We start from the raw sequence: 26,982 nt of genomic DNA on the forward strand, positions 1-26,982 counted from the left end.
ATCAGACTCCACCTTCTCCAGCCCTGTATCTCATTCACCAATCACTTCCCAGCTCTCCTATCATACTTCTGTCCTCTCCTATCAGACTCCCCCTTCTCCAGCCCTGTATCTCATTCACCAATCACTTCCCAGCTCTCCTATCAGACTTCTGTCCTCTCCTATCGGACTCCCCCCTTCTCCAGCCCTGTAACCCGTTCACCAATTACTTCCCAGCTCTCCTATCAGACTTCTGTCCTCTCCTATCAGACTCCCCCTTCTCCAGCCCCGAATCTCTTTCACCAATCACTTCCCAGCTCTCCTATCAGACTTCTGTCCTCTCCTATCAGACTCCCCCTTCTCCAGCCCTGTATCTCGTTCACCAATCACTTCCCAGCTCTTCTATCACACTGCTGTCCTCTCCTATCAGACTCCCCCTTCTCCAGCCCTGTATCCCGTTCACCAATTACTTCCCAGCTAACAGACTTCTGTCCTCTCCTATCAGACTCCCCCTTCTCCAGCCCTGTATCTCGTTCACCAATCACTTCCCAGCTCTATCATTCTTCTGTCCTCTCCTATCAGACTCGACCTTCTCCAGTCCTGTATCTCATTCACCAATCACTTCCCAGCTCTCCTATCAGACTTCTGTCCTCTCCTATCAGACTCCCCCTTCTCCAGTCCTGTATCCAATTCACCAATCACTTCCCAGCTCTCCCTTCAGACTTCTGTCCTCTCCTATCAGACTCCCCCTTCTCCAGTCCTGTATCCCATTCACCAATCACTTCCCAGCTCTCCATTCAGACTTCTGTCCTCTCCTATCAGACTACCCCTTCTCCAGTCCTGTATCCCGTTCAACAATCACTTCCCAGCTCTCCCATCAGACTTCTGTCCTCTCCAATCAGACTCCCCCTACTCCAGTCCTTTATCTCGTTCACCAATCACTTCCCAGCTCTCCTATCAGACTTCTGTCCTCTCCTATCAGACTCCCCCTACTCCAGTCCTTTATCTCGTTCACCAATCACTTCCCAGCTATCAGACTTCTGTCCTCTCCTATCAGACTCCCCCTTCTCCAGCCCTGTATCTCGTTCACCAACTTCCCAGCTCTCTTATCAGACTTCTGTCCTCTCCTATCAGACTCCCCCTTCTCCAGTCCTGTATCTCATTCACCAATCACTTCCCAGCTCTCCTATCAGACTTCTGTCCTCTCCTATCAGACTCCCCCTTCTCCAGCCCTGTATCTCATTCACCAATCACTTCCCAGCTCTCCTATCAGACTTCTGTCCTCTCCCATCAGACTTCTGTCTTCGCCTATGACACTCCCCCTTCTCCAGCCCTGTATATCTTTCACCAATCACTTCCCAGCTCTCCTTTCAGACTTCTGTCCTTTCCTATCAGACTCCCGCTTCTCCAGTCCTGTATCCCATTCACCAATCACTTCCCAGCTCTCCTTTCAGACTTCTGTCCTCTCCTATCAGACTCCCCCTTCTGCAGTCCTGTATCCCGTTCAACAATCACTTCCCAGCTCTCCCATCAGACTTCTGTCCTCTCCAATCAGACTCTCCCTTCTCCAGCCCTGTATCTCTTTCACCAACCTACTTCCCAGCTCTACTTTCCAACTTCTGTCCTCTCCTATCAGACTTCTGTCCTCTCCTATCAGACTCCCCCTTCTCCAGCCCTGTATCTTTCACCAACCCACTTCCCAGTTCTCCTATCAGACTTCTGTCCTCTCTTATCAGACTTCACCTTCTCCAGTCCTGTATCTCATTCACCAATCACTTCCCAGCTCTCCTATCAGACTTCTGTCCTCTCCTATCAGACTCCCCCTTCTCCAGTCCTGTATCTCATTCACCAATCACTTCCCAGCTCTCCTTTCCAAATTCTGTCCTCTCCTATCAGATTCCACCTTCTCCAGCCCTGTATCTCGTTCACCAATCCTCTTCCCAGCTCTCCTATCAGACTTCTGTCCTCTGCTATCAGACTCCCCCTTCTCCAGTCCTGTATCTCATTCACCAATCACTTCCCAGCTCTCCTATCAGACTTCTGTCCTCTCCAATCAGACTCTCCCTTCTCCAGCCCTGTATCTTTCACCAACCCACTTCCCAGCTCTCCTATCAGACTTCTGTCGTCTCTTATCAGACTCCCCCTTCTCCAGTCCTGTATCCCGTTCAACAATCACTTCCCAGCTCTCCCATCAGACTTCTGTCCTCTCCAAACAGACTCTCCTTTCTCCAGCCCTGTATCTCTTTCACCAACCCACTTCCCAGCTCTCCAATCAGACTTCTGTCCTCTCCTATCAGACTCCCCCTTCTCCAGTCCTGTATCCCGTTCAACAATCACTTCCCAGCTCTCCCATCAGACCTCTGTCCTCTCCTATCAGACTCCCCCTTCTTCAGCCCTGTATCTCTTTCACCAACCCACTTCCCAGCTCTCCTATCAGACTTCTGTACTCTCCTATCAGACTCCACCTTCTCCAGCCCTGTATCTCATTCACCAATCACTTCCCAGCTCTCCTATCAGACTTCTGTCCTCTCCTATCAGACTCCCCCTTCTCCAGCGCTGTATCTCGTTCACCAATCACTTCCCAGCTCTCCTATCATACTTCTGTCCTCTCCTATCAGACTCCCCCTTCTCCAGCCCTGTATCTCATTCACCAATCACTTCCCAGCTCTCCTATCAGACTTCTGTCCTCTCCTATCGGACTCCCCCCTTCTCCAGCCCTGTAACCCGTTCACCAATTAGTTCCCAGCTCTCCTATCAGACTTCTGTCCTCTCCTATCAGACTCCCCCTTCTCCAGCCCCGAATCTCTTTCACCAATCACTTCCCAGCTCTCCTATCAGACTTCTGTCCTCTCCTATCAGACTCCCCCTTCTCCAGCCCTGTATCTCGTTCACCAATCACTTCCCAGCTCTTCTATCACACTGCTGTCCTCTCCTATCAGACTCCCCCTTCTCCAGCCCTGTATCCCGTTCACCAATTACTTCCCAGCTAACAGACTTCTGTCCTCTCCTATCAGACTCCCCCTTCTCCAGCCCTGTATCCCGTTCACCAATTACTTCCCAGCTAACAGACTTCTGTCCTCTCCTATCAGACTCCCCCTTCTCCAGTCCTGTATCCCATTCACCAATCACTTCCCAGCTCTCCTTTCAGACTTCTGTCCTCTCCTATCAGACTACCCCTTCTCCAGTCCTGTATCCCGTTCAACAATCACTTCCCAGCTCTCCCATCAGACTTCTGTCCTCTCCAATCAGACTCTCCCTTCTCCAGCCCTGTATCTTTCACCAATTCACTTCCCAGCTCTCCTATCAGACTTCTGTCCTCTGCTAACAGACTCCCCCTTCTCCAGTCCTGTATCCCATTCACCAATCACTTCCCAGCTCTCCTATCAGACTTCTGTCCTCTCCTATCAGACTCCCCCTTCTCCAGCCCTGTATCCCGTTCACCAATTACTTCCCAGCTAACAGACTTCTGTCCTCTCCTATCAGACTCCCCCTTCTCCAGTCCTGTATCCCATTCACCAATCACTTCCCAGCTCTCCTTTCTGACTTCTGTCCTCTCCTATCAGACTACCCCTTCTCCAGTCCTGTATCCCGTTCAACAATCACTTCCCAGCTCTCCCATCAGACTTCTGTCCTCTCCAATCAGACTCTCCCTTCTCCAGCCCTGTATCTTTCACCAATCCACTTCCCAGCTCTCCTATCAGACTTCTGTCCTCTGCTAACAGACTCCCCCTTCTCCAGTCCTGTATCTCATTCACCAATCACTTCCCAGCTCTCCATTCCTACTTCTGTCCTCTCCTATCAGACTCCACCTTCTCCAGCCCTGTATCTCGTTCACCAATCACTTCCCAGCTCTCCTATCATTCTTCTGTCCTCTCCTATCAGACTCGACCTTCTCCAGTCCTGTATCTCATTCACCAATCACTTCCCAGCTCTCCTATCAGACTTCTGTCCTCTCCTATCAGACTCCCCCTTCTCCAGTCCTGTATCCAATTCACCAATCACTTCCCAGCTCTCCCTTCAGACTTCTGTCCTCTCCTATCAGACTCCCCCTTCTCCAGTCCTGTATCCCATTCACCAATCACTTCCCAGCTCTCCATTCAGACTTCTGTCCTCTCCAATCAGACTCCCCCTACTCCAGTCCTTTATCTCGTTCACCAATCACTTCCCAGCTCTCCTATCAGACATCTGTCCTCTCCTATCAGACTCCCCCTACTCCAGTCCTTTATCTCGTTCACCAATCACTTCCCAGCTATCAGACTTCTGTCCTCTCCTATCAGACTCCCCCTTCTCCAGCCCTGTATCTCGTTCACCAACTTCCCAGCTCTCTTATCAGACTTCTGTCCTCTCCTATCAGACTCCCCCTTCTCCAGTCCTGTATCTCATTCACCAATCACTTCCCAGCTCTCCTATCAGACTTCTGTCCTCTCCTATCAGACTCCCCCTTCTCCAGCCCTGTATCTCATTCACCAATCACTTCCCAGCTCTCCTATCAGACTTCTGTCCTCTCCCATCAGACTTCTGTCTTCGCCTATGACACTCCCCCTTCTCCAGCCCTGTATATCTTTCACCAATCACTTCCCAGCTCTCCTTTCAGACTTCTGTCCTCTCCTATCAGACTCCCCCTTCTGCAGTCCTGTATCCCGTTCAACAATCACTTCCCAGCTCTCCCATCAGACTTCTGTCCTCTCCAATCAGACTCTCCCTTCTCCAGCCCTGTATCTCTTTCACCAACCTACTTCCCAGCTCTACTTTCCAACTTCTGTCCTCTCCTATCAGACTTCTGTCCTCTCCTATCAGACTCCCCCTTCTCCAGCCCTGTATCTTTCACCAACCCACTTCCCAGTTCTCCTATCAGACTTCTGTCCTCTCTTATCAGACTTCACCTTCTCCAGTCCTGTATCTCATTCACCAATCACTTCCCAGCTCTCCTATCAGACTTCTGTCCTCTCCTATCAGACTCCCCCTTCTCCAGTCCTGTATCTCATTCACCAATCACTTCCCAGCTCTCCTTTCCAAATTCTGTCCTCTCCTATCAGATTCCACCTTCTCCAGCCCTGTATCTCGTTCACCAATCCTCTTCCCAGCTCTCCTATCAGACTTCTGTCCTCTGCTATCAGACTCCCCCTACTCCAGTCCTTTATCTCGTTCACCAATCACTTCCCAGCTATCAGACTTCTGTCCTCTCCTATCAGACTCCCCCTACTCCAGTCCTTTATCTCGTTCACCAATCACTTCCCAGCTATCAGACTTCTGTCCTCTCCTATCAGACTCCCCCTTCTCCAGCCCTGTATCTCGTTCACCAACTTCCCAGCTCTCTTATCAGACTTCTGTCCTCTCCTATCAGACTCCCCCTTCTCCAGTCCTGTATCTCATTCACCAATCACTTCCCAGCTCTTCAATCAGACTTCTGTCCTCTCCTATCACACTCCCCCTTCTCCAGTCCTGTATCCCGTTCAACAATCACTTCCCAGCTCTCCCATCAGACCTCTGTCCTCTCCTATCAGACTCCCCCTTCTTCAGCCCTGTATCTCTTTCACCAACCCACTTCCCAGCTCTCCTATCAGACTTCTGTACTCTCCTATCAGACTCCACCTTCTCCAGCCCTGTATCTCATTCACCAATCACTTCCCAGCTCTCCTATCATACTTCTGTCCTCTCCTATCAGACTCCCCCTTCTCCAGCCCTGTATCTCATTCACCAATCACTTCCCAGCTCTCCTATCAGACTTCTGTCCTCTCCTATCGGACTCCCCCCTTCTCCAGCCCTGTAACCCGTTCACCAATTACTTCCCAGCTCTCCTATCAGACTTCTGTCCTCTCCTATCAGACTCCCCCTTCTCCAGCCCCGAATCTCTTTCACCAATCACTTCCCAGCTCTCCTATCAGACTTCTGTCCTCTCCTATCAGACTCCCCCTTCTCCAGCCCTGTATCTCGTTCACCAATCACTTCCCAGCTCTTCTATCACACTGCTGTCCTCTCCTATCAGACTCCCCCTTCTCCAGCCCTGTATCCCGTTCACCAATTTCTTCCCAGCTAACAGACTTCTGTCCTCTCCTATCAGACTCCCCCTTCTCCAGCCCTGTATCTCATTCACCAATCACTTCCCAGCTCTCCTATCAGACTTCTGTCCTCTCCCATCAGACTTCTGTCTTCGCCTATGACACTCCCCCTTCTCCAGCCCTGTATATCTTTCACCAATCACTTCCCAGCTCTCCTTTCAGACTTCTGTCCTTTCCTATCAGACTCCCGCTTCTCCAGTCCTGTATCCCATTCACCAATCACTTCCCAGCTCTCCTTTCAGACTTCTGTCCTCTCCTATCAGACTCCCCCTTCTGCAGTCCTGTATCCCGTTCAACAATCACTTCCCAGCTCTCCCATCAGACTTCTGTCCTCTCCAATCAGACTCTCCCTTCTCCAGCCCTGTATCTCTTTCACCAACCTACTTCCCAGCTCTACTTTCCAACTTCTGTCCTCTCCTATCAGACTTCTGTCCTCTCCTATCAGACTCCCCCTTCTCCAGCCCTGTATCTTTCACCAACCCACTTCCCAGTTCTCCTATCAGACTTCTGTCCTCTCTTATCAGACTTCACCTTCTCCAGTCCTGTATCTCATTCACCAATCACTTCCCAGCTCTCCTATCAGACTTCTGTCCTCTCCTATCAGACTCCCCCTTCTCCAGTCCTGTATCTCATTCACCAATCACTTCCCAGCTCTCCTTTCCAAATTCTGTCCTCTCCTATCAGATTCCACCTTCTCCAGCCCTGTATCTCGTTCACCAATCCTCTTCCCAGCTCTCCTATCAGACTTCTGTCCTCTGCTATCAGACTCCCCCTTCTCCAGTCCTGTATCTCATTCACCAATCACTTCCCAGCTCTCCTATCAGACTTCTGTCCTCTCCAATCAGACTCTCCCTTCTCCAGCCCTGTATCTTTCACCAACCCACTTCCCAGCTCTCCTATCAGACTTCTGTCGTCTCTTATCAGACTCCCCCTTCTCCAGTCCTGTATCCCGTTCAACAATCACTTCCCAGCTCTCCCATCAGACTTCTGTCCTCTCCAAACAGACTCTCCTTTCTCCAGCCCTGTATCTCTTTCACCAACCCACTTCCCAGCTCTCCAATCAGACTTCTGTCCTCTCCTATCAGACTCCCCCTTCTCCAGTCCTGTATCCCGTTCAACAATCACTTCCCAGCTCTCCCATCAGACCTCTGTCCTCTCCTATCAGACTCCCCCTTCTTCAGCCCTGTATCTCTTTCACCAACCCACTTCCCAGCTCTCCTATCAGACTTCTGTACTCTCCTATCAGACTCCACCTTCTCCAGCCCTGTATCTCATTCACCAATCACTTCCCAGCTCTCCTATCAGACTTCTGTCCTCTCCTATCAGACTCCCCCTTCTCCAGCGCTGTATCTCGTTCACCAATCACTTCCCAGCTCTCCTATCATACTTCTGTCCTCTCCTATCAGACTCCCCCTTCTCCAGCCCTGTATCTCATTCACCAATCACTTCCCAGCTCTCCTATCAGACTTCTGTCCTCTCCTATCGGACTCCCCCCTTCTCCAGCCCTGTAACCCGTTCACCAATTACTTCCCAGCTCTCCTATCAGACTTCTGTCCTCTCCTATCAGACTCCCCCTTCTCCAGCCCCGAATCTCTTTCACCAATCACTTCCCAGCTCTCCTATCAGACTTCTGTCCTCTCCTATCAGACTCCCCCTTCTCCAGCCCTGTATCTCGTTCACCAATCACTTCCCAGCTCTTCTATCACACTGCTGTCCTCTCCTATCAGACTCCCCCTTCTCCAGTGCTGTATCTCATTCACCAATCACTTCCCAGCTCTCCATTCCTACTTCTGTCCTCTCCTATCAGACTCCACTTTCTCCAGCCCTGTATCTCGTACACCAACTTCCCAGCTCTCCTTTCAGACTTCTGTCCTCTCCAATCAGTCTCCGCCTTCTCCAGTCCTGTATCCCATTCAACAATCACTTCCCAGCTCTCCTATCAGACTTCTGTCCTCTCCTATCAGACTCCACCTTCTCCAGCCCTGTATCTCATTCACCAATCACTTCCCAGCTCTCCAATTGACTTCTGTCCTCTCCTATCAGACTCCCCCCTTCTCCAGCCCTGTATCTCGTTCACCAATCACTTCCCAGCTCTTCTATCATACTGCTGTCCTCTCCTATCAGACTCCCCCTTCTCCAGCCCTGTATCCCGTTCACCAATTACCTCCCAGCTAACAGACTACTGTCCTCTCCTATCAGACTCCCCCTTCTCCAGTCCTGTATCTCATTCACTTCCCAGCTCTCCTTTCCAACTTCTGTCCTCTCCATTCCTACTTCTGTCCTCTCCTATCAGACTCCACCTTCTCCAGCCCTGTATCTCGTACACCAACTTCCCAGCTCTCCTTTGAGACTTCTGTCCTCTCCTATCAGACTCCCCCTTCTCCAGTCCTGTATCCCATTCAACAATCACTTCCCAGCTCTCCTTTCCAACTTCTGTCCTCTCCTATCAGACTTCTGTCCTCTCCTATCAGACTCCCCCCTTCTCCAGCCCTGTATCTCGTTCACCAATCACTTCCCAGCTCTTCTATCATACTGCTGTCCTCTCCTTTCAGACTCCCCCTTCTCCAGCCCTGTATCCCGTTCACCAATTACTTCCCAGCTATCAGACTTCTGTCCTCTCCTATCAGACTCCCCCTTCTCCAGCCCTGTATCTCGTTCACCAACTTCCCAGCTCTCTTATCAGACTTCTGTCCTCTCCTATCAGACTCCCCCTTCTCCAGCCCTGTATCTCATTCACCAATTACTTCCCAGCTCTCTTATCAGACTTCTGTCCTCTCCAATCAGACTCTCCCTTCTCCAGCCCTGTATCGCATTCACCAATTACTTCCCAGCTCTCTTATCAGACTTCTGTCCTCTCCAATCAGACTCCCCCTTCTCCAGCCCTGTATCGCATTCACCAATTACTTCCCAGCTCTCTTATCAGACTTCTGTCCTCTCCAATCAGACTCTCCCTTCTCCAGCCCTGTATCTTTCACCAATCCACTTCCCAGCTCTCCTATCAGACTTCTGTCCTCTGCTATCAGACTCCCCCTTCTCCAGTGCTGTATCTCATTCACCAATCACTTCCCAGCTCTCCATTCCTACTTCTGTCCTCTCCTATCAGACTCCACTTTCTCCAGCCCTGTATCTCGTACACCAACTTCCCAGCTCTCCTTTCAGACTTCTGTCCTCTCCAATCAGTCTCCGCCTTCTCCAGTCCTGTATCCCATTCAACAATCACTTCCCAGCTCTCCTATCAGACTTCTGTCCTCTCCTATCAGACTCCACCTTCTCCAGCCCTGTATCTCATTCACCAATCACTTCCCAGCTCTCCAATTGACTTCTGTCCTCTCCTATCAGACTCCCCCCTTCTCCAGCCCTGTATCTCGTTCACCAATCACTTCCCAGCTCTTCTATCATACTGCTGTCCTCTCCTATCAGACTCCCCCTTCTCCAGCCCTGTATCCCGTTCACCAATTACCTCCCAGCTAACAGACTACTGTCCTCTCCTATCAGACTCCCCCTTCTCCAGTCCTGTATCTCATTCACCAATCACTTCCCAGCTCTCCTTTCCAACTTCTGTCCTCTCCATTCCTACTTCTGTCCTCTCCTATCAGACTCCACCTTCTCCAGCCCTGTATCTCGTACACCAACTTCCCAGCTCTCCTTTGAGACTTCTGTCCTCTCCTATCAGACTCCCCCTTCTCCAGTCCTGTATCCCATTCAACAATCACTTCCCAGCTCTCCCATCAGACTTCTGTCCTCTCCTATCAGACACCCCCTTCTCCAGCCCCGAATCTCTTTCACCAATCACTTCCCAGCTCTCCTATCAGACTTCTGTCCTCTCCTATCAGATTCCACCTTCTCCAGCCCTGTATCTCGTTCACCAATCACTTCCCAGCTCTCGTATCAGACTTCTGTCCTCTCCTATCAGACTTCTGTCTTCGCCTATCACACTCCCCCTTCTCCAGCCCTGTATCTTTCACCAACCCACTTCCTAGCTCTCCTATCAGACGTCTGTCCTCTCCTATCAGACACCCCCTTCTCCAGTCCTGTATCCCACTCACCAATCACTTCCCAGCTTTCCCATCAGACTTCTGTCCTCTCCTATCAGACTTCTCCCTTCTCCAGCCCTGTATCTCGTTCACCAATCACTTCCCAGCTCTCCTATCAGTCTTCTGTCCTCTACTATCAGACTCCACCTTCTCCAGCCCTGTATCTCATTCACCAATCACTTCCCAGCTCTCCTATCAGACTTCTGTCCTCTGCTATCAGACTCCCCCTTCTCCAGTGCTGTATCTGATTCACCAATCACTTCCCAGCTCTCCATTCCTACTTCTGTCCTCTCCTATCAGACTCCACCTTCTCCAGCCCTGTATCTCGTTCACCAATCACTTCCCAGCTCTCCTATCATTCTTCTGTCCTCTCCTATCAGACTCGACCTTCTCCAGTCCTGTATCTCATTCACCAATCACTTCCCAGCTCTCCTATCAGACTTCTGTCCTCTCCAATCAGACTCTCCATTCTCCAGCCCTGTATCTTTCACCAAGCCACTTCCCAGCTCTCCTATCAGACTTCTGTCCTCTCTTATCAGACTCCCCCTTCTCCAGCCATGTATCTCATTCACCAATTACTTCCCAGCTCTCTTATCAAACTTCTGTCCTCTCCAATCAGACTCTCCCTTCTCCAGCCTTGTATTTTTCACCAATCCACTTCCCAGCTCTCCTATCAGACTTCTGTCCTCTGCTATCAGACTCCCCCTTCTCCAGTCCTGTATCTCATTCACCAATCACTTCCCAGCTCTCCTATCATTCTTCTGTCCTCTCCTATCAGACTCGACCTTCTCCAGTCCTGTATCTCATTCACCAATCACTTCCCAGTTCTCCTATCAGACTTCTGTCCTCTCCTATCAGACTCCCCCTTCTCGAGTCCTGTATCCCATTCACCAATCACTTCCCAGCTCTCCTTTCAGACTTCTGTCCTCTCCTATCAGACTCCCCCTTCTCCAGTCCTGTATCCCGTTCAACAATCACTTCCCAGCTCTCCCATCAGACTTCTGTCCTCTCCTATCAGACTCCCCCTTCTCCAGCCCTGTATCTCGTTCACCAACTTCCCAGCTCTCTTATCAGACTTCTGTCCTCCCCAATCAGACTCTCCCTTCTCCAGTCCTGTATCTTTCACCAGCCCACTTCCCAGCTCTCCTATCAGACTTCTGTCCTCTGCTATCAGACTCCCCCTTCTCCAGTGCTGTATCTGATTCACCAATCACTTCCCAGCTCTCCATTCCTACTTCTGTCCTCTCCTTTCAGACTCCACCTTCTCCAGCCCTGTATCTCGTTCACCAATCACTTCCCAGCTCTCCTATCATTCTTCTGTCCTCTCCTATCAGACTCGACCTTCTCCAGTCCTGTATCATTCACCAATCACTTCCCAGCTCTGCTATCAGACTTCTGTCCTCTCCAATCAGACTCTCCCTTCTCCAGCCCTGTATCTTTCACCAACCCACTTCCCAGCTCTCCTATCAGACTTCTGTCCTCTGCTATCAGACTCCACCTTCTCCACTCCTGTACCTCATTCACCAATCACTTCCCAGCTCTCCTATCATTCTTCTGTCCTCTCCTATCAGACTCCCCCTTCTCGAGTCCTGTATCCCATTCACCAATCACTTCCCAGCTCTCCTTTCAGACTTCTGTCCTCTCCTATCAGACTCCCCCTTCTCCAGTCCTGTATCCCGTTCAACAATCACTTCCCAGCTCTCCCATCAGACTTCTGTCCTCTCCTATCAGACTCCCCCTTCTCCAGCCCTGTATCTCGTTCACCAACTTCCCAGCTCTCTTATCAGACTTCTGTCCTCCCCAATCAGACTCTCCCTTCTCCAGTCCTGTATCTTTCACCAGCCCACTTCCCAGCTCTCCTATCAGACTTCTGTCCTCTGCTATCAGACTCCCCCTTCTCCAGTGCTGTATCTGATTCACCAATCACTTCCCAGCTCTCCATTCCTACTTCTGTCCTCTCCTTTCAGACTCCACCTTCTCCAGCCCTGTATCTCGTTCACCAATCACTTCCCAGCTCTCCTATCATTCTTCTGTCCTCTCCTATCAGACTCGACCTTCTCCAGTCCTGTATCATTCACCAATCACTTCCCAGCTCTGCTATCAGACTTCTGTCCTCTCCAATCAGACTCTCCCTTCTCCAGCCCTGTATCTTTCACCAACCCACTTCCCAGCTCTCCTATCAGACTTCTGTCCTCTGCTATCAGACTCCACCTTCTCCACTCCTGTACCTCATTCACCAATCACTTCCCAGCTCTCCTATCATTCTTCTGTCCTCTCCTATCAGACTCCCCCTTCTCGAGTCCTGTATCCCATTCACCAATCACTTCCCAGCTCTCCTTTCAGACTTCTTTCCTCTCCTATCAGACTCCCCCTTCTCCAGTCCTGTATCCCGTTCAACAATCACTTCCCAGCTCTCCCATCAGACTTCTGTCCTCTCCAATCAGACTCTCCCTTCTCCAGCCCTGTATCTTTCACCAGCCCACTTCCCAGCTCTCCTATCAGACTTCTGTCCTCTCCTATCAGACTCCCCCTTCTCCAGCCCTGTATCTGATTCACCAATCACTTCCCAGCTCTCCATTCCTACTTCTGTCCTCTCCTATCAGACTCCACCTTCTCCAGCCCTGTATCTCGTTCACCAATCACTTCCCAGCTCTCCTATCATTCTTCTGTCCTCTCCTATCAGACTCGACCTTCTCCAGTCCTGTATCTCATTCACCAATCACTTCCCAGCTCTGCTATCAGACTTCTGTCCTCTCCAATCAGACTCTCCCTTCTCCAGCCCTGTATCTTTCACCAACCCACTTCCCAGCTCTCCTATCAGACTTCTGTCCTCTCCAATCAGACTCTCCCTTCTCCAGCCCTGTATCTCTTTCACCAACCCACTTCCCAGATCTCCTATCAGACTTCTGTACTCTCCTATCAGACTCCACCTTCTCCAGCCCTGTATCTCATTCACCAATCACTTCCCAGCTCTCCTATCAGACTTCTGTCCTCTCCTATCAGACTCCCTCCTTCTCCAGCCCTGTATCTCGTTCACCAATCACTTCCCAGCTCTTCTATCATACTACTGTCCTCTCCTTTCAGACTCCACCTTCTCCAGCCCTGTATCTCGTTCACCAATCACTTCCCAGCTCTCCTATCATTCTTCTGTCCTCTCCTATCAGACTCGACCTTCTCCAGTCCTGTATCATTCACCAATCACTTCCCAGCTCTGCTATCAGACTTCTGTCCTCTCCAATCAGACTCTCCCTTCTCCAGCCCTGTATCTTTCACCAACCCACTTCCCAGCTCTCCTATCAGACTTCTGTCCTCTGCTATCAGACTCCACCTTCTCCACTCCTGTACCTCATTCACCAATCACTTCCCAGCTCTCCTATCATTCTTCTGTCCTCTCCTATCAGACTCGACCTTCTCCAGTCCTGTATCTCATTCACCATTCACTTCCCAGCTCTCCTATCAGACTTCTGTCCTCTCCTATCAGACTCCCCCTTCTCGAGTCCTGTATCCCATTCACCAATCACTTCCCAGCTCTCCTTTCAGACTTCTTTCCTCTCCTATCAGACTCCCCCTTCTCCAGTCCTGTATCCCGTTCAACAATCACTTCCCAGCTCTCCCATCAGACTTCTGTCCTCTCCAATCAGACTCTCCCTTCTCCAGCCCTGTATCTTTCACCAGCCCACTTCCCAGCTCTCCTATCAGACTTCTGTCCTCTCCTATCAGACTCCCCCTTCTCCAGCCCTGTATCTGATTCACCAATCACTTCCCAGCTCTCCATTCCTACTTCTGTCCTCTCCTATCAGACTCCACCTTCTCCAGCCCTGTATCTCGTTCACCAATCACTTCCCAGCTCTCCTATCATTCTTCTGTCCTCTCCTATCAGACTCGACCTTCTCCAGTCCTGTATCTCATTCACCAATCACTTCCCAGCTCTGCTATCAGACTTCTGTCCTCTCCAATCAGACTCTCCCTTCTCCAGCCCTGTATCTTTCACCAACCCACTTCCCAGCTCTCCTATCAGACTTCTGTCCTCTCCAATCAGACTCTCCCTTCTCCAGCCCTGTATCTCTTTCACCAACCCACTTCCCAGATCTCCTATCAGACTTCTGTACTCTCCTATCAGACTCCACCTTCTCCAGCCCTGTATCTCATTCACCAATCACTTCCCAGCTCTCCTATCAGACTTCTGTCCTCTCCTATCAGACTCCCTCCTTCTCCAGCCCTGTATCTCGTTCACCAATCACTTCCCAGCTCTTCTATCATACTACTGTCCTCTCCTATCAGACTCCCCCTTCTCCAGCCCTGTATCTCGTTCACCAACTTCCCTGCTCTCTTATCAGACTTCTGTCCTCTCCAATCAGTCTCTCCCTTCTCCAGCCCTGTATCTTTCACCAACCCACTTCCCAGCTCTCCTATCAGACTTCTGTCCTCTCTTATCAGACTCCCCCTTCTCCAGCCCTGTATCTCGTTCAACAATTACTTCCCAGCTCTCCTATCAGACTTCTGTCCTCTCCTATCAGACTCCCCCTTCTCCAGCCCTGTATCTCGTTCACCAATCACTTCCTCGGTCTCCTGTCAGAGTTCTGTCCTCTCCTATCAGACTGCCCCTTCTCCAGCCCTGTATCTCGTTCACCAACTTCCCTGCTCTCTTATCAGACTTCTGTCCTCTCCAATCAGTCTCTCCCTTCTCCAGCCCTGTATCTTTCACCAACCCACTTCCCAGCTCTCCTATCAGACTTCTGTCCTCTCTTATCAGACTCCCCCTTCTCCAGCCCTGTATCTCGTTCAACAATTACTTCCCAGCTCTCCTATCAGACTTCTGTCCTCTCCTATCAGACTCCCCCTTCTCCAGCCCTGTATCTCGTTCACCAATCACTTCCTCGGTCTCCTGTCAGAGTTCTGTCCTCTCCTATCAGACTCCCCCTTCTCCAGCGCACTATCTCTTTCACCGGTGAACTTTCCCACTACTTACCTCATCCCTCCCCCTCCCAGTTTCACCTATCGCCTCGTGTCTCTGTCTCTTCCTTCCACCCTCCTTTTTAAACCTACTCGTCAGCTTTTTTCCCCTCCAGTTCTGCCAAAAGGTCCCGGCCCTAAACGTCGACGGTTTACTGTTTTCCATCAACGCTGCCCTTGGCCTGCTGAGTTCCTCCAGCGTGCAGTGCCTGTTGGTTCCATCTGCCTGTGGTACACCGAGAACCCGAGCAAACACCTTTTCAAGGTAATTGCAATTGCCTCCTCCACCTCTGCTGGCTGTCCATTCCTGATTCCCCACTGCCCTGCGGGTGGGGACCACCAGGCGGCCCCTTCAAAGTCCCCTTTTAAATTTCTCCCTCCCCGCTCTCCTCTCACCTTCCCAAGACAGGCAGCGATCAGAGGGTTGTTCAGCCACTGCCGTCGCCCCCTCGTGGGAGGATGAGGGATTGCAATCAGAATCCGGTTCATCATCGGCAGGTGTCATGAAATTTGTTTACTTAGCAGCGGCAGTTCAATGCAATACATAATCTAGAAGAAAAGTAATAAGAATTAAATCAATTACAGTTTAGATATATTGAATGGATTAAAAAAATCATTCAAAATGCAGAAATAATATATATATTCTCAAAAGTGTCCAAGGATTCAATGTCCATTGAGGAAACGGATGGCAGAGGGGAAGAAGCTGTTCCTGAATTGCTGAGTGTGTGTCTTCAGGCTTCTGTACCTCCTACCTGATGGTAACAGTGAGAAAGGAGAATGTCCTGGGTGCTGGGGGTCCTTAATAATGGACGCTGCCTTTCTGAGACACCGCTCCCTGAAGATGTCCTGGGTATTTTGTAGGCTAGTACCCAAGATGGAGCCGACTAGATTTACAACCTTCTGCAGCTTCCTGCAGTCTTGTGCAGTAGCCCCTCCATACCGGACAGTGATGCAGCCTGTCAGAATGCTCTCCACGGTATAGCAAGAGAAGTTTTTTGAGTGTATCTGTTGACATAACAAATCTCTTCAAACTCCTAATGAAATATAGCCGCAGACTTGCCTCCTTCATAACTGCACCGATATGTTGGAACCAGGTTAGATCTGCAGAGATCTTGACAGCCAGGAACTTGAAGCTGCTCACTCTCTCCCCTTCTGATCCCTCTATGAGGATTGGTATGTGTTCCTTCGTCTTGCCCTTCCTGAAGTCCACAATCATAAGAGCAGATGATGCAGGGGCAGATGTAGGCCCATTGATTCTGTACCGCCACTCAATCATGGCTGATCGAATTCTTCCAGTCATCCCCACTCCCCTGCCTTCTCCCCATCCCCTTTGATGCCCTGGCTAATCAAGAACCTATCCATCTCTGCATTAAAATCACCCAATGACTTGGCCTCCACAGCCGCCCGTGGCATCGAACTCCACAGATATACCACCCTCTGACTAAAGTAATTTATCCGCATTTTTGTTCAAAACAGATTTCCTTCAATCCTGAAGTTGTGCCCTATTGTCCTAAACTCCCCTATCATGGGAACTAACTTTGCCATCTCTAATCTGTTCAGGCCTTTTAACATTCAGAATATTTCTCTGAGATCCCCCCTCATTCTCCTGAACTCCAGGGAATACAGCACAAGATCTGCCAGACGTTCCTCATACAGTAACCCTTTCATTCCTGGAATCATTCTCGTGAATCTTCTCTGAACCCTCTCCAATGTCAGCATATCCTTTCTAAAATAAGGAGCCCAAAACTGCACACAATTCTCTAAGTGTGGTTTCTCGACTGCCTTTTCGAGCCTCAACATCACATCCCTGCTCTTATATGCTATACCTCTAGAAATGAATGCCCACATTGCATTCGCCTTCTTCACCACCAACTCAACCTGGAGGTTGACATTTAGGGTATCTTGCACAAGGACTCACAAGTCCATCTCTGCATTTTGAATTCTCCCCCCGTCTAAATAATAGTCTGCCCGTTTATTTCTTCATCATACACTTTCCAATGTTGTATTTCATTTGCCGCTTCTTTTCCCAGACACCTAAACTATCTCTCTGTCTCTCTGTTTCCTCAGTACTACCCACTCCTCCACCTATCTTTGTATCATCAGCAAATCCATTAATCCTATCGTCCAAATCACATACATTGTGAAAATCAGCGGTCCCAACTCCGACCCCTGTGGAACTCCACTGGTAACCGGCAGCCAGCCGGAATAGGATCCCTTTATTCCCACTCTCTGCTTTCTGCCGTCCAGCCAATGCTTCACACATGTTAGTAACTCCCCTGTAATGCCCCTAGAGCTGTGATGTGGAGGGTATCACAGAGACTTGGATGACGCAGGGGCACGAATGGCCCCTTCAAGTGCCTGACTTTAGGTGTTTCAGAAAGGACAGGGAGGGAGGCAAAAGAGGTGGGGGCGTGGCACCTCTTTCGATCAGAGGCAGTGTCACGGCTGCAGGTAAGGAGGTAGTCATGGAGGGGTTCCCTACGGAGTCTCCGTGGGTGGAAGTTAGGAATGGGAAGGGGTCAGTAACCCTACTGGGTGTTTTTATAGACCACCTGATAGTAATAGGGACATCAAAGTGGAGATAGCAAGCCAGATTCTGGAAAGGAATAATAAAAACACCTTGTTGTCGTGCAAGCAGGTTTTAATTTCTCAAGTATTGATTGGCATCTCCCTAGAGCAAGGGGTTCAGATGGGGTGGAGTTTGTTAGGTGTGTTCAGGAAGGTTTCCTGACACAATATGTAGATCAGCCTACAAGAGGAGAGGCTGTACTTGATTTGGTATTGGGAAATGAACCTGGTCAGGTGTCAGATCTCTCACTGAGAGAGCATTTTGGAGACCGTGATCACAATTCTATCTCCTTTACCATAGCATTGGAGAGGGATAGGTACAGACAAGTTAGGGAAACGTAAAATTGGAGTAAGGGGAAATATCAGGCAGGAAGTTGGAAGCATAAATTGGAAACAGATGTTCTCAGGGAAACGTACAGAAGAAATGTGGCAAATGTTCAGGGGATATTTGCGTGGGGTTCTGCCCTGATAGGTTCCAGTGAGACAGGGAAAGGATGGTAGCGTACAAGATCCGTGGTGTACAAAGGTTGTTGGAAATCTAGTCAAGAAAAGAAGAGCTTATGAAAGGTTCAAAAACCCAGATAATGATAGGAATCTAGAAGATTATGAAGCTAGCAGGAAGGATCTTAAGAATGAAATTAGGAGAGCCGGAAAGGGCCAGGATTAAGGAAAACAACAAGGCATTATACAAGTATGTGAAAAGCAAATGGATAAGATATGAGAGAGTAGGACCAATGAAGTGCGACAGTGAATAAGTGTGTATGGGCCTGGGGAGAATAGCAGAGGTACTTAATGAATACTTTGCTTCAGTGTTCACTACGGAAAAGGATCTCGGCGATTGCAGGGATGACTTGCAGTCAAGTGAAAAGCTTGAGAATGTACATATTAAGGAAGAGGGTGTACTGGGGCTTTTGGAGGGCATCAGGTTGGATAAGTCGAGATGTTTCCTAGGTGACTGTGGGAAGCAAGGGAGGAGATTGCTAATCCCCTGGCAATGATCTTTGCATCATTAATACATTAATAAGGTTCTGGAGGATTGGAGGGTTGTGGCTGTTGTTCCCTTATTCAAGAGAGAGAGCAGGGATGGCCAGGAAATCGTAGACCAGTGAGTCTTACTTCAGTGGTTGGGAAGTTGATGGAGAAGATCCTGAGGGGCAGGATTTATGAACATTTGGAGAGGGAAAATATTATTAGGAATAGTCAGCATGGCTTTGTCAAAGGCAGGTCGTGCCTTATGAGCCTGGTTGAATCTTTTGAGAATGTGACTAAACACATTGATGGAGGTAGAACCGTAGATGTAGTGTATATGGATTTCAGCAAGGCATTTGGTAAGGTACCCCATGCAAGGCTTGTTGAGAAAATAAGGAGGCATGGGATTCAAGGGGACATTGCTTTGTGGATCCAGAACTGGTTTGCCCACAGAAGACGGGTCATTTTCTGCATGGAGGCCGGTGACTGGTGGTGTGCCTCAGGGATCTGTTCTAGGACCCCTACTCCTTGTGATTTTTATAAATGACCTGGATGAGGAAGTGGAGGGATGGGTTAGTAAATTTGCTGATGACGCAAAGTTTGGAGGTGTTGTGGATAATGCAGAGAGCTGTCAGAGGTTACAGTGGGACATTGATAGGATGCAGAACTGGGCTGTGAATTGGCAGATGGAGTTCAACCCAGATAAGTGTGAAGTGGTTCATTTTGGTAGGTTAAATATGATGGCAGAATACAGTAATAATGGTAAGACTCTTGGCCGTGTGGAGGATCAGAGGTATCTTGGGATCTGAATCCATAGGACAGTCAAAGCTGCTACACAAGTTGACTCTGTGATTAAGATGGCGTACGGTGTATTGGCCTTCATCAATCGTGCTATTGAGTTTAAGAGCCGTGAGGTAATGTTGCAGCTATATAGGACCCTGGTCAGACCCCATTTGGAGTACTGTGCTCAGTTCTGGTCTTCTCACTATAGGAAGGATGTGGAAGCCATAGAAAGGGTGCAGAGGAGATTTACAAGGATGTTGCCTGGATTGGGGAGCATGCCTTATGAGAATAGGTTGAACTCGGCCTTTTCTCCTCGGAGTGACGGAGGATGAGAGGTGACCTGATAGAGGTGTACAAGATGATGAGAGGCATTGATCGTGTGGTTAGTCAGAAACTTTTCCCCAGGGCTGAAATGGCTGACGCGAGGGGGCACAGGTTTAAGGTGCTGGGGAGCAGGTACAGAGGAGATGTCAGGGGTAAGTTTTTTACTCAGAGAGTGGTGAGTGCGTGGAATGGGCTGCCGGTGACAGTGGTGGAGGCAGAAATGATAGGGTATTTTCAGTGACTTTTGGATAGGTACACAGAGCTTAAAAAAATAGAGGGCTATAGGTAACCCAAGTAATTTCTAAGGTTGGGACATGTTCGGCACAACTTTGTGGGCCGAAGGGCCTGTATTGTGCTGTTGGTTTTCTATGTTTCTAATTCCATGGGCTCTCATCTTGCTAAGCAGCCTCACGTGCGGCACCTTGTCAAAGGCCTTCTGAAAATCCAAGTACACCACGTCGACTGCGTCTCCTTTGTCTACCCTGCTTGTGATTCCTCAAAAAGAAAATTGCAAAAAGTTAGTCAGGGAACCGTGCTGGCTTTGGCCTATCTTCTCCTGTGCCTCCAGGTATTCCATAATCCCATCCCCAACAATCGATTCCAACAACTTCCCAACCACTGATGTCAGGCTAACGGGTCTGTAGTCTCCTTTCTGCTGCCTCGCACCCTTCTTTAAATAGCGGAGTAACATTTGCAATTTTCCACTCGTCCGGTACATTGCCAGGACCTCTGGGTTCTTGGAAGATTACTATTAATGCCTGCACACCCTCTCCAGCTGCTTCCTTCAGAAGCCTTCAATCAGCTCTTTCGTCTTACTGACGCTGAGAGCCGTGTTGTTGCTGCGGCACCACCCCACCAGCTGGCCTACCTCACTCCTGGACGCACTCTCTTCACCGTCTGAGATTCTACCAGCAATGGTTGTGTCATCAGCAAGTTTATAGATGGTATTTGAGCTATGCCTAGCCACACAGTCATGTGCATACAGAGAGTAGAGCAGTGGGCTGAGCATACACCCCTGAGGTGCAGCACTGTTGGTTTTCAGCCAGGAGGAGATATTATCACCAATCTGCAGAGTTTGTGGTCTTCCGGTTAGGAAGTCGAGGGTCCGATTGCAGAGGGAGGTACAGTGGCCCAGGTTCTGCAGCTTCTCAGTCAGGATTTTGGTGTTAAATGCTGGAGCTATGGGCGATGAACGTAGGTGTTTGTGTTGTCCAGGTGGTCTGAGGCTGTGTGGAGAGCCGTTGAGGTTACGTCTGCCGTTGACCTATTGTGACAGTAGGCGAATTGCACTGGGTCCCGGTCCTCGCTGAGGCAGGAGTTCAGTCTCGTCATGACCAACCTCTCAAAACATTTCATTGCCGTCAATGTAAGCGCTACCGGGCGACAGTCGTTAAGGTAGCTCATGTTATTCTGGGGGCGGTGGATGGCTTGACGGGAGGGACCGTCGGGCGTAGGAGCAGAGGAGGGCCGTTCAGCCCATCGGGTCAGTTCTGCCATCCCATCAGGGGTGATTTTACAGTGCAAGGTTGTCTGATGACTTTGCCAGTCCACGGGAGTAAGGGGAGATGAAATAATTGTAGCTCCTGATCCGAGGCAGCGGAGAGGAAACATGATAAGATAGAGGACAGAATAATAAAAATACACAATAAATATTAATAATGAGATACAGAATATAGTATCTTATGTATTTAAACGTCCTCAGTGGAGGGGGATTCACATCCATAAAGGCACAGATATATATATATATATATATATATCTGTCTGTATGTATCTGGGCATCTGCGGACTTGAACTCCCCTCCACTGAGGACATTCGCAGAAGCAGAAGTGGAAGGAATTATCGGGGGCACCGGTCGCCCCGGCCGCAAGCTGTTTCCGCTGCTTCCGTCTGGCGGACGGTGCCGCTGCGCTAAGGGCAGGGCCAGCGGGCTACTGGGCAGCTTCTCTCCGCGAGCCTTTCGACTTTTAAGTCCACACTGCAGCGGAGTCGTAACGCAGAAGATTTTCACTCCCTCGCGCTGTGGGACGGAGGTAAGATTCGTGTAGATTTTAAATGTATGTGCAGCCGGCCCTCCTTATCCGTGGGTTCCGCACGCGCGCGGATTCAACCAACCGCGGATCGGGAAAACCCGGAAGTTCTCTCTCCAGCACTGGTTGCTTGAGCATGTACAGACTATTTTTTCCTTGTCATTATTCCCTAAGCAATGCAGTATAACAACTGTTTACGTAGCATTTACATTGTATTATAAGTAATTTAGAGATGACTTAACAATAAGGGCAGTCCCCGGGTTATGAACGAGTTCCGTTCCTGAGTCTGTCTTTAAGTCGGATTTGAAGTCAGAACAGGTACATCCGGTATTATTTAGTGTCAGTTAGTCAAACGTTTTTCTTAGTATATAGTACATATTTTACCTTTCTATGCATATAAAACACTTAAGAAACATATTTCAATAATTAACCCACTGTGTTGCTTAGTAATAATTGTAGTTTTCATTGGGAACAGGGCCTTTCACACGCACCGTCAAAATTGTTCCGATCGTTGACCGACTGTGGCCTAACGCTTTTCCAATGACCGATGGTGTTTCACCCCTTTCTGATCGCTTTATTATTTCCACCTTATTCTCAATCGCGATCGTGATTATTTTCGTGAACAAAAACGCTGCAGATTTAGAGCTGTGCCTGATCCTAAAGACCACCGCACTGAGACGTTAAATAAGGTCCGGGGTTCCGCGGGGTCCTAATGTCCACCGCACCGAGACGGGTTGAATGAGGTCCGGGGTTCCGCCGGGTCCTAATGTCCACCGCACCGAGACGGGTTGAATGAGGTCCGGGGTTCCGCGGGGTTCCGCCGGGTCCTAATGTCCACCGCACCGAGACGGGTTGAATAAGGTCCGGGGTTCCGCCGGGTCCTAATGTCCACCGCACCGAGACGGGTTGAATAAGGTCCGGGGTTCCGCCGGGTCCTAATGTCCACCGCACCGAGACGGGTTGAATAAGGTCCGGGGTTCCGCCGGGTCCTAATGTCCACCGCACCGAGACGGGTTGAATAAGGTCCGGGGTTCCGCCGGGTCCTAATGTCCACCGCACCGAGATGGGTTAAATAAGGGCCGGGGTTCCGCCGGGTCCTAATGTCCACCGCAACGAGACAGGTTAAATAAGGTCAGGGGTTCCGCCGGGTCCTAATGTCCACCGCACTGAGACGTTAAATAAGGTCTGGGGTTCCGCCGGGTCCTAATGTCCACCGCACCGAGACGGGTTGAATAATGTCTGGGGTTCTGCCGGGTCCTAATGTTCACGGTACTGAGACAGGTTGAATAAGGTCCGGGGTTCCGCCGGGTCCTAATGTCCACCGCACCGAGACGGGTTGAATAAGGGCCGGGGTTCCGCCGGGTCCTAGTGTCCACCGCACCGAGACGGGTTGAATAAGGTCCGGGGTTCCGCCGGGTCCTAATGTCCACCGCACCGAGACGGGTTGAATAAGGTCCGGGGTTCCGCCGGGTCCTAATGTCCACCGCACCGAGACGGGTTGAATAAGGTCCGGGGTTCCGCCGGGTCCTAATGTCCACCGCACCGAGATGGGTTAAATAAGGGCCGGGGTTCCGCCGGGTCCTAATGTCCACCGCAACGAGACAGGTTAAATAAGGTCAGGGGTTCCGCCGGGTCCTAATGTCCACCGCACTGAGACGTTAAATAAGGTCTGGGGTTCCGCCGGGTCCTAATGTCCACCGCACCGAGACGGGTTGAATAATGTCTGGGGTTCTGCCGGGTCCTAATGTTCACGGTACTGAGACAGGTTGAATAAGGTCCGGGGTTCCGCCGGGTCCTAATGTCCACCGCACCGAGACGGGTTGAATAAGGGCCGGGGTTCCGCCGGGTCCTAGTGTCCACCGCACCGAGACGGGTTGAATAAGGTCCGGGGTTCCGCCGGGTCCTAATGTCCACCGCACCGAGACGGGTTGAATAAGGTCCGGGGTTCCGCCGGGTCCTAATGTCCACCGCACCGAGACGGGTTGAATAAGGTCCGGGGTTCCGCCGGGTCCTAATGTCCACCGCACCGAGACGGGTTGAATAAGGTCCGGGGTTCCGCCGGGTCCTAATGTCCACCGCACCGAGACGGGTTAAATAAGGGACTTGAGCAATTGCGTATTTTGGTATCTGCGGGGATACCAATCCACCGTGGGTAACGAGGGCCGACTATATATATAAAAATTTGAGAGAGAGAGATATATATATATAGATTGTATGTTGATAATTTGGTAGTAGGTGTTCTGTTGGTAGGCATATTGGTACCGGAGTGCAGTGTAGCAGCCGTGCGGTTTTCGATATCTGCCGTCACCAGCCGTTCAGAGCATTTCATGATGGCCGGGGCGGTAGTCGTTCGGTCCTGACGGTGCAGAGTTCTTCGGTACAGGGGTGACGGGGGGCTGATCTGAAGCATGCGGGGATAGCGGCCTGTGGACGAGTGCCGTCATCCCTCTCGATCCTCCCCGCGACCCTTGGTGCCCTCGCCAGCCGAGAAAGCCCGCTTTCAGCGCGCCCCAGCGGCCTGGCCTCGTAGATGAGTCAGATTCATCGCCCTCCGGCTGATCTTGTATCCTGAGGCCGTCCCCTCCGGCCCTCATTCCCTCCGTCGCAGGAAACGTCCTCTCCGCACCCACTCCGTCAAGGCCTTCCGACATCCGACAGGTTTCAGTGAGGTGCCCTTCCTCTCCCCACCCCGCCACACCGTTTCGTCCCAACTCCAGTGTGTGCGCAGGCCCAGCGCCGTCAAAATGCCCCTGGTAGGTTAACCCTTTCGTTCCTGGCTTGCTCTTCGGACCCCTTGCCGACGTCGGCATATTCTTTCTTACATATGGAGTCCAAGTTCATAGTCCCGTCTCACCAATGACTGGTAAACCCTCAGCATTACAACCTTGATATTACTTTATTATTATTTTTTTATTTAGCGATACAGCCCAGTTAATAACTAATCTGTGTCTCTATTATTTTTCTTCTCCCTGTGCACTCCCTAACTGAACGTCCTGCCCTCCTGTTCTCCCAGAACGCGGCACTCAGCTCTTTCCCGAATGGAGGCGGGGGCAATAATAGCACTCGAGGGGCTTTTGGGGAGGTGACACCATAAGACCGAAAGACAAAGGAGCAGAAGTCGGCCTTTCGGCCCATCGAGTCTGCTCCGCCATTTCATCACGAGCTGATCCAATCTCCCATTTCGTCCCCCCCCCCCCCCCGCCTTCTCACCATAACCATTGATTCCCCTGACTACTCAGATACCTATCGATCTCCGCCTTAAGTACACCCAATGACCCGGCCTCCACTGCCGCCCGTGGGAACAAGTTACACAGATTCACCACCCTCTGGCTAAAAGAAAAATTTCGCATCTCCGTTCTGAATGGGCGCCCTGCATTTCTCAAATCACGTCCTCTCGTACTAGACTCCCCCACCACGGGAAACAACTTTGCCACATCCACTCTGTCCGTGCCTCTCAACATTTGAAACGTTTCTATGAGGTCCCCCCTCATTCTTCTAAACTCCAAGGAGTACAGTCCAAGAGCAGTCAAACGGTCCTCATATGTTAACCCTCTCATTCCCGGAATCATTCTAGTGGTGGGTCAGAGAACGTGGGGGCGGGAAAAGGGACCGGCACGGATGGACAGGCTGAAGGGCCTTCTTCGGTGTTATATGACGGCGGGGTGTCCCCTACTGACCCTCTGCCCCGTTTGATCCGCAGGGCCCAAGCAAGACAGCGGGGATCTCCGCTGAGGAGCAGGTTTGCGACGGGAGAGCCGCCGGAGGAGGAGGAGGAGGAAGGGGACGACAGAGGGGCAAACGCCAGGCTCCCTCCCCCCCAGCTGGAGGGGGCCCTGCCCCAGGTGGCCGGCGTCTTCGCCAACCCCTTCGCCGACGAGCGGCGGGAGCAGCTGAGGCTGCTGGAGAAGCACGTGCGGCTGACGGGGCGCCTGGGCGAGCAGGGCCCGGGCGGGCCCCGCGTCTGCCTACCGTACCGCAAGGACGGACGCTGCCGATACGGAGTCAACTGCAAGTTCGCTCACGACAGCGACCTGCCCGCCTCGCAAAGCGCAAACAGAGGCGGCCAGGAGGCCGCGGCTCACGGCGCACGCAACGGGCAGGCCGCGGCCAACGCCGCTCCCGGTAGCAGTCAGCCCGGGACTAAGAGGAGGCCCGGCCTGAGCCCCGGCCTCTTGCCTCCCAAGAGGAGTCTGAAGGACTACCAAGCTCAGAGGGCCAAAGAGGGGCCGGGGTACCTCTAGTTGAGGGATTTGTGCGGGAGCGGGGTGGGGGAGAGAGTTTGGGCCGCCGCGCTGCTGGAACTGACCTATCCTGCTGGGACGCAGCCAATGAGGAAGCTGAGGTGCCAATGAGGGGGGACCGCCGGAAGCAGCCAATGAGAGGGATCTCAACTGCTGCAGCGCAGCCAATGGGTGGGGGGGGGGACTTCAGCTGCTGACGTGCGGCCAATTGCAGTCTTGAGTCGCCCTGACGTGGCCAATGGGAGACCCGGGCTGCTGCGACGTGGCCAATGGGAAACCCAGCCTTCTTAGAGCGGGCGAACGGAGGGGCTGGAAGTGGGAATGAGAGTCACGAGAAGGTGTGTCCCACTTCTACACTCCTGGGGTCAGAAGGCAGGCAAGGGGGTGGGGGGGAGGTCATAGGTTATCTCGGGGTCGCCCCATCTCAGGCTTTGGTTCGACTCCCTGTTGTACGGGAGCTGAGCTGACCGAGTCTGTGGATGTTGGGATACCTTGTCGCTGGGGGGGGGGGGGGGAAGGGGGGTGCAGGTTGTCACGGTTTAAATGAACCCGCGGCAATCGACCGCGCCGGGAGCCTGGTTTTGATGTCACGACCACTGTCTTTATTAGCAACTTAATATAGCAACTCATACGAGAACAATCGAAAGTTAACGGTGTGTGTGTTTTTTTGTGTAAATATAACTCCCAAACTATCGAGCTCGGGGGTGGGGTGGATGGGTGGGTGGGCACCAGGCTTAAAATGTTGAGATGGTGACGTATGAAAGTTCAGTTCATTCACGGTTTTCATGACGCGAGAGGGATATTCGTCATCCAAGGTGAAAGTCGAGAGAAGGCGTTTATGTCGTATTCCACGGTGGTAAAACAGGATGGTAATCGCCGTGGGTTTTATCCGTCGTCGTCACAAACCCACTTACGAATTATCGCCAATAATTAGCGGCTTATCACAGGGGTGCCGTCTTCAAAGGGAACCACCTCCCAGGCAAGGGTTAACACACAGGTAGATTCCACAAGGTTGCCCCGGCCACACCACGTGACAGCCACGTATCGA

General features: G+C 51.1%; 1 protein-coding gene across 2 annotated transcripts in view; it reads left to right on the forward strand.

The window, feature by feature from the left end:
• The window catches only part of si:ch211-113e8.11 (translation initiation factor IF-2), a 53,274-nt gene extending 26,702 nt beyond the window's left edge, over positions 1 to 26,572 (forward strand). Inside the window, exons 1-2 of one of the 2 annotated variants that reach the window (XM_059961302.1) lie at positions 19,643 to 21,696; positions 25,394 to 26,572. In XM_059961302.1, coding sequence (XP_059817285.1) covers positions 21,349 to 21,696; positions 25,394 to 25,819 — 774 coding nt within the window. In that variant the 5' untranslated portion in view covers positions 19,643 to 21,348 and the 3' untranslated portion in view covers positions 25,820 to 26,572. Of the gene's footprint in view, positions 1 to 19,642; positions 21,697 to 25,393 lie in introns of those variants that run through there. The other variant, XM_059961303.1, reaches the window with a different exon arrangement.
• Positions 26,573 to 26,982: the final 410 nt, after the last annotated feature.

The sequence above is a fragment of the Hypanus sabinus genome, unplaced genomic scaffold (genome assembly GCF_030144855.1).
Source record: "Hypanus sabinus isolate sHypSab1 unplaced genomic scaffold, sHypSab1.hap1 scaffold_43, whole genome shotgun sequence".
Lineage (NCBI taxonomy): Eukaryota > Metazoa > Chordata > Chondrichthyes > Myliobatiformes > Dasyatidae > Hypanus > Hypanus sabinus.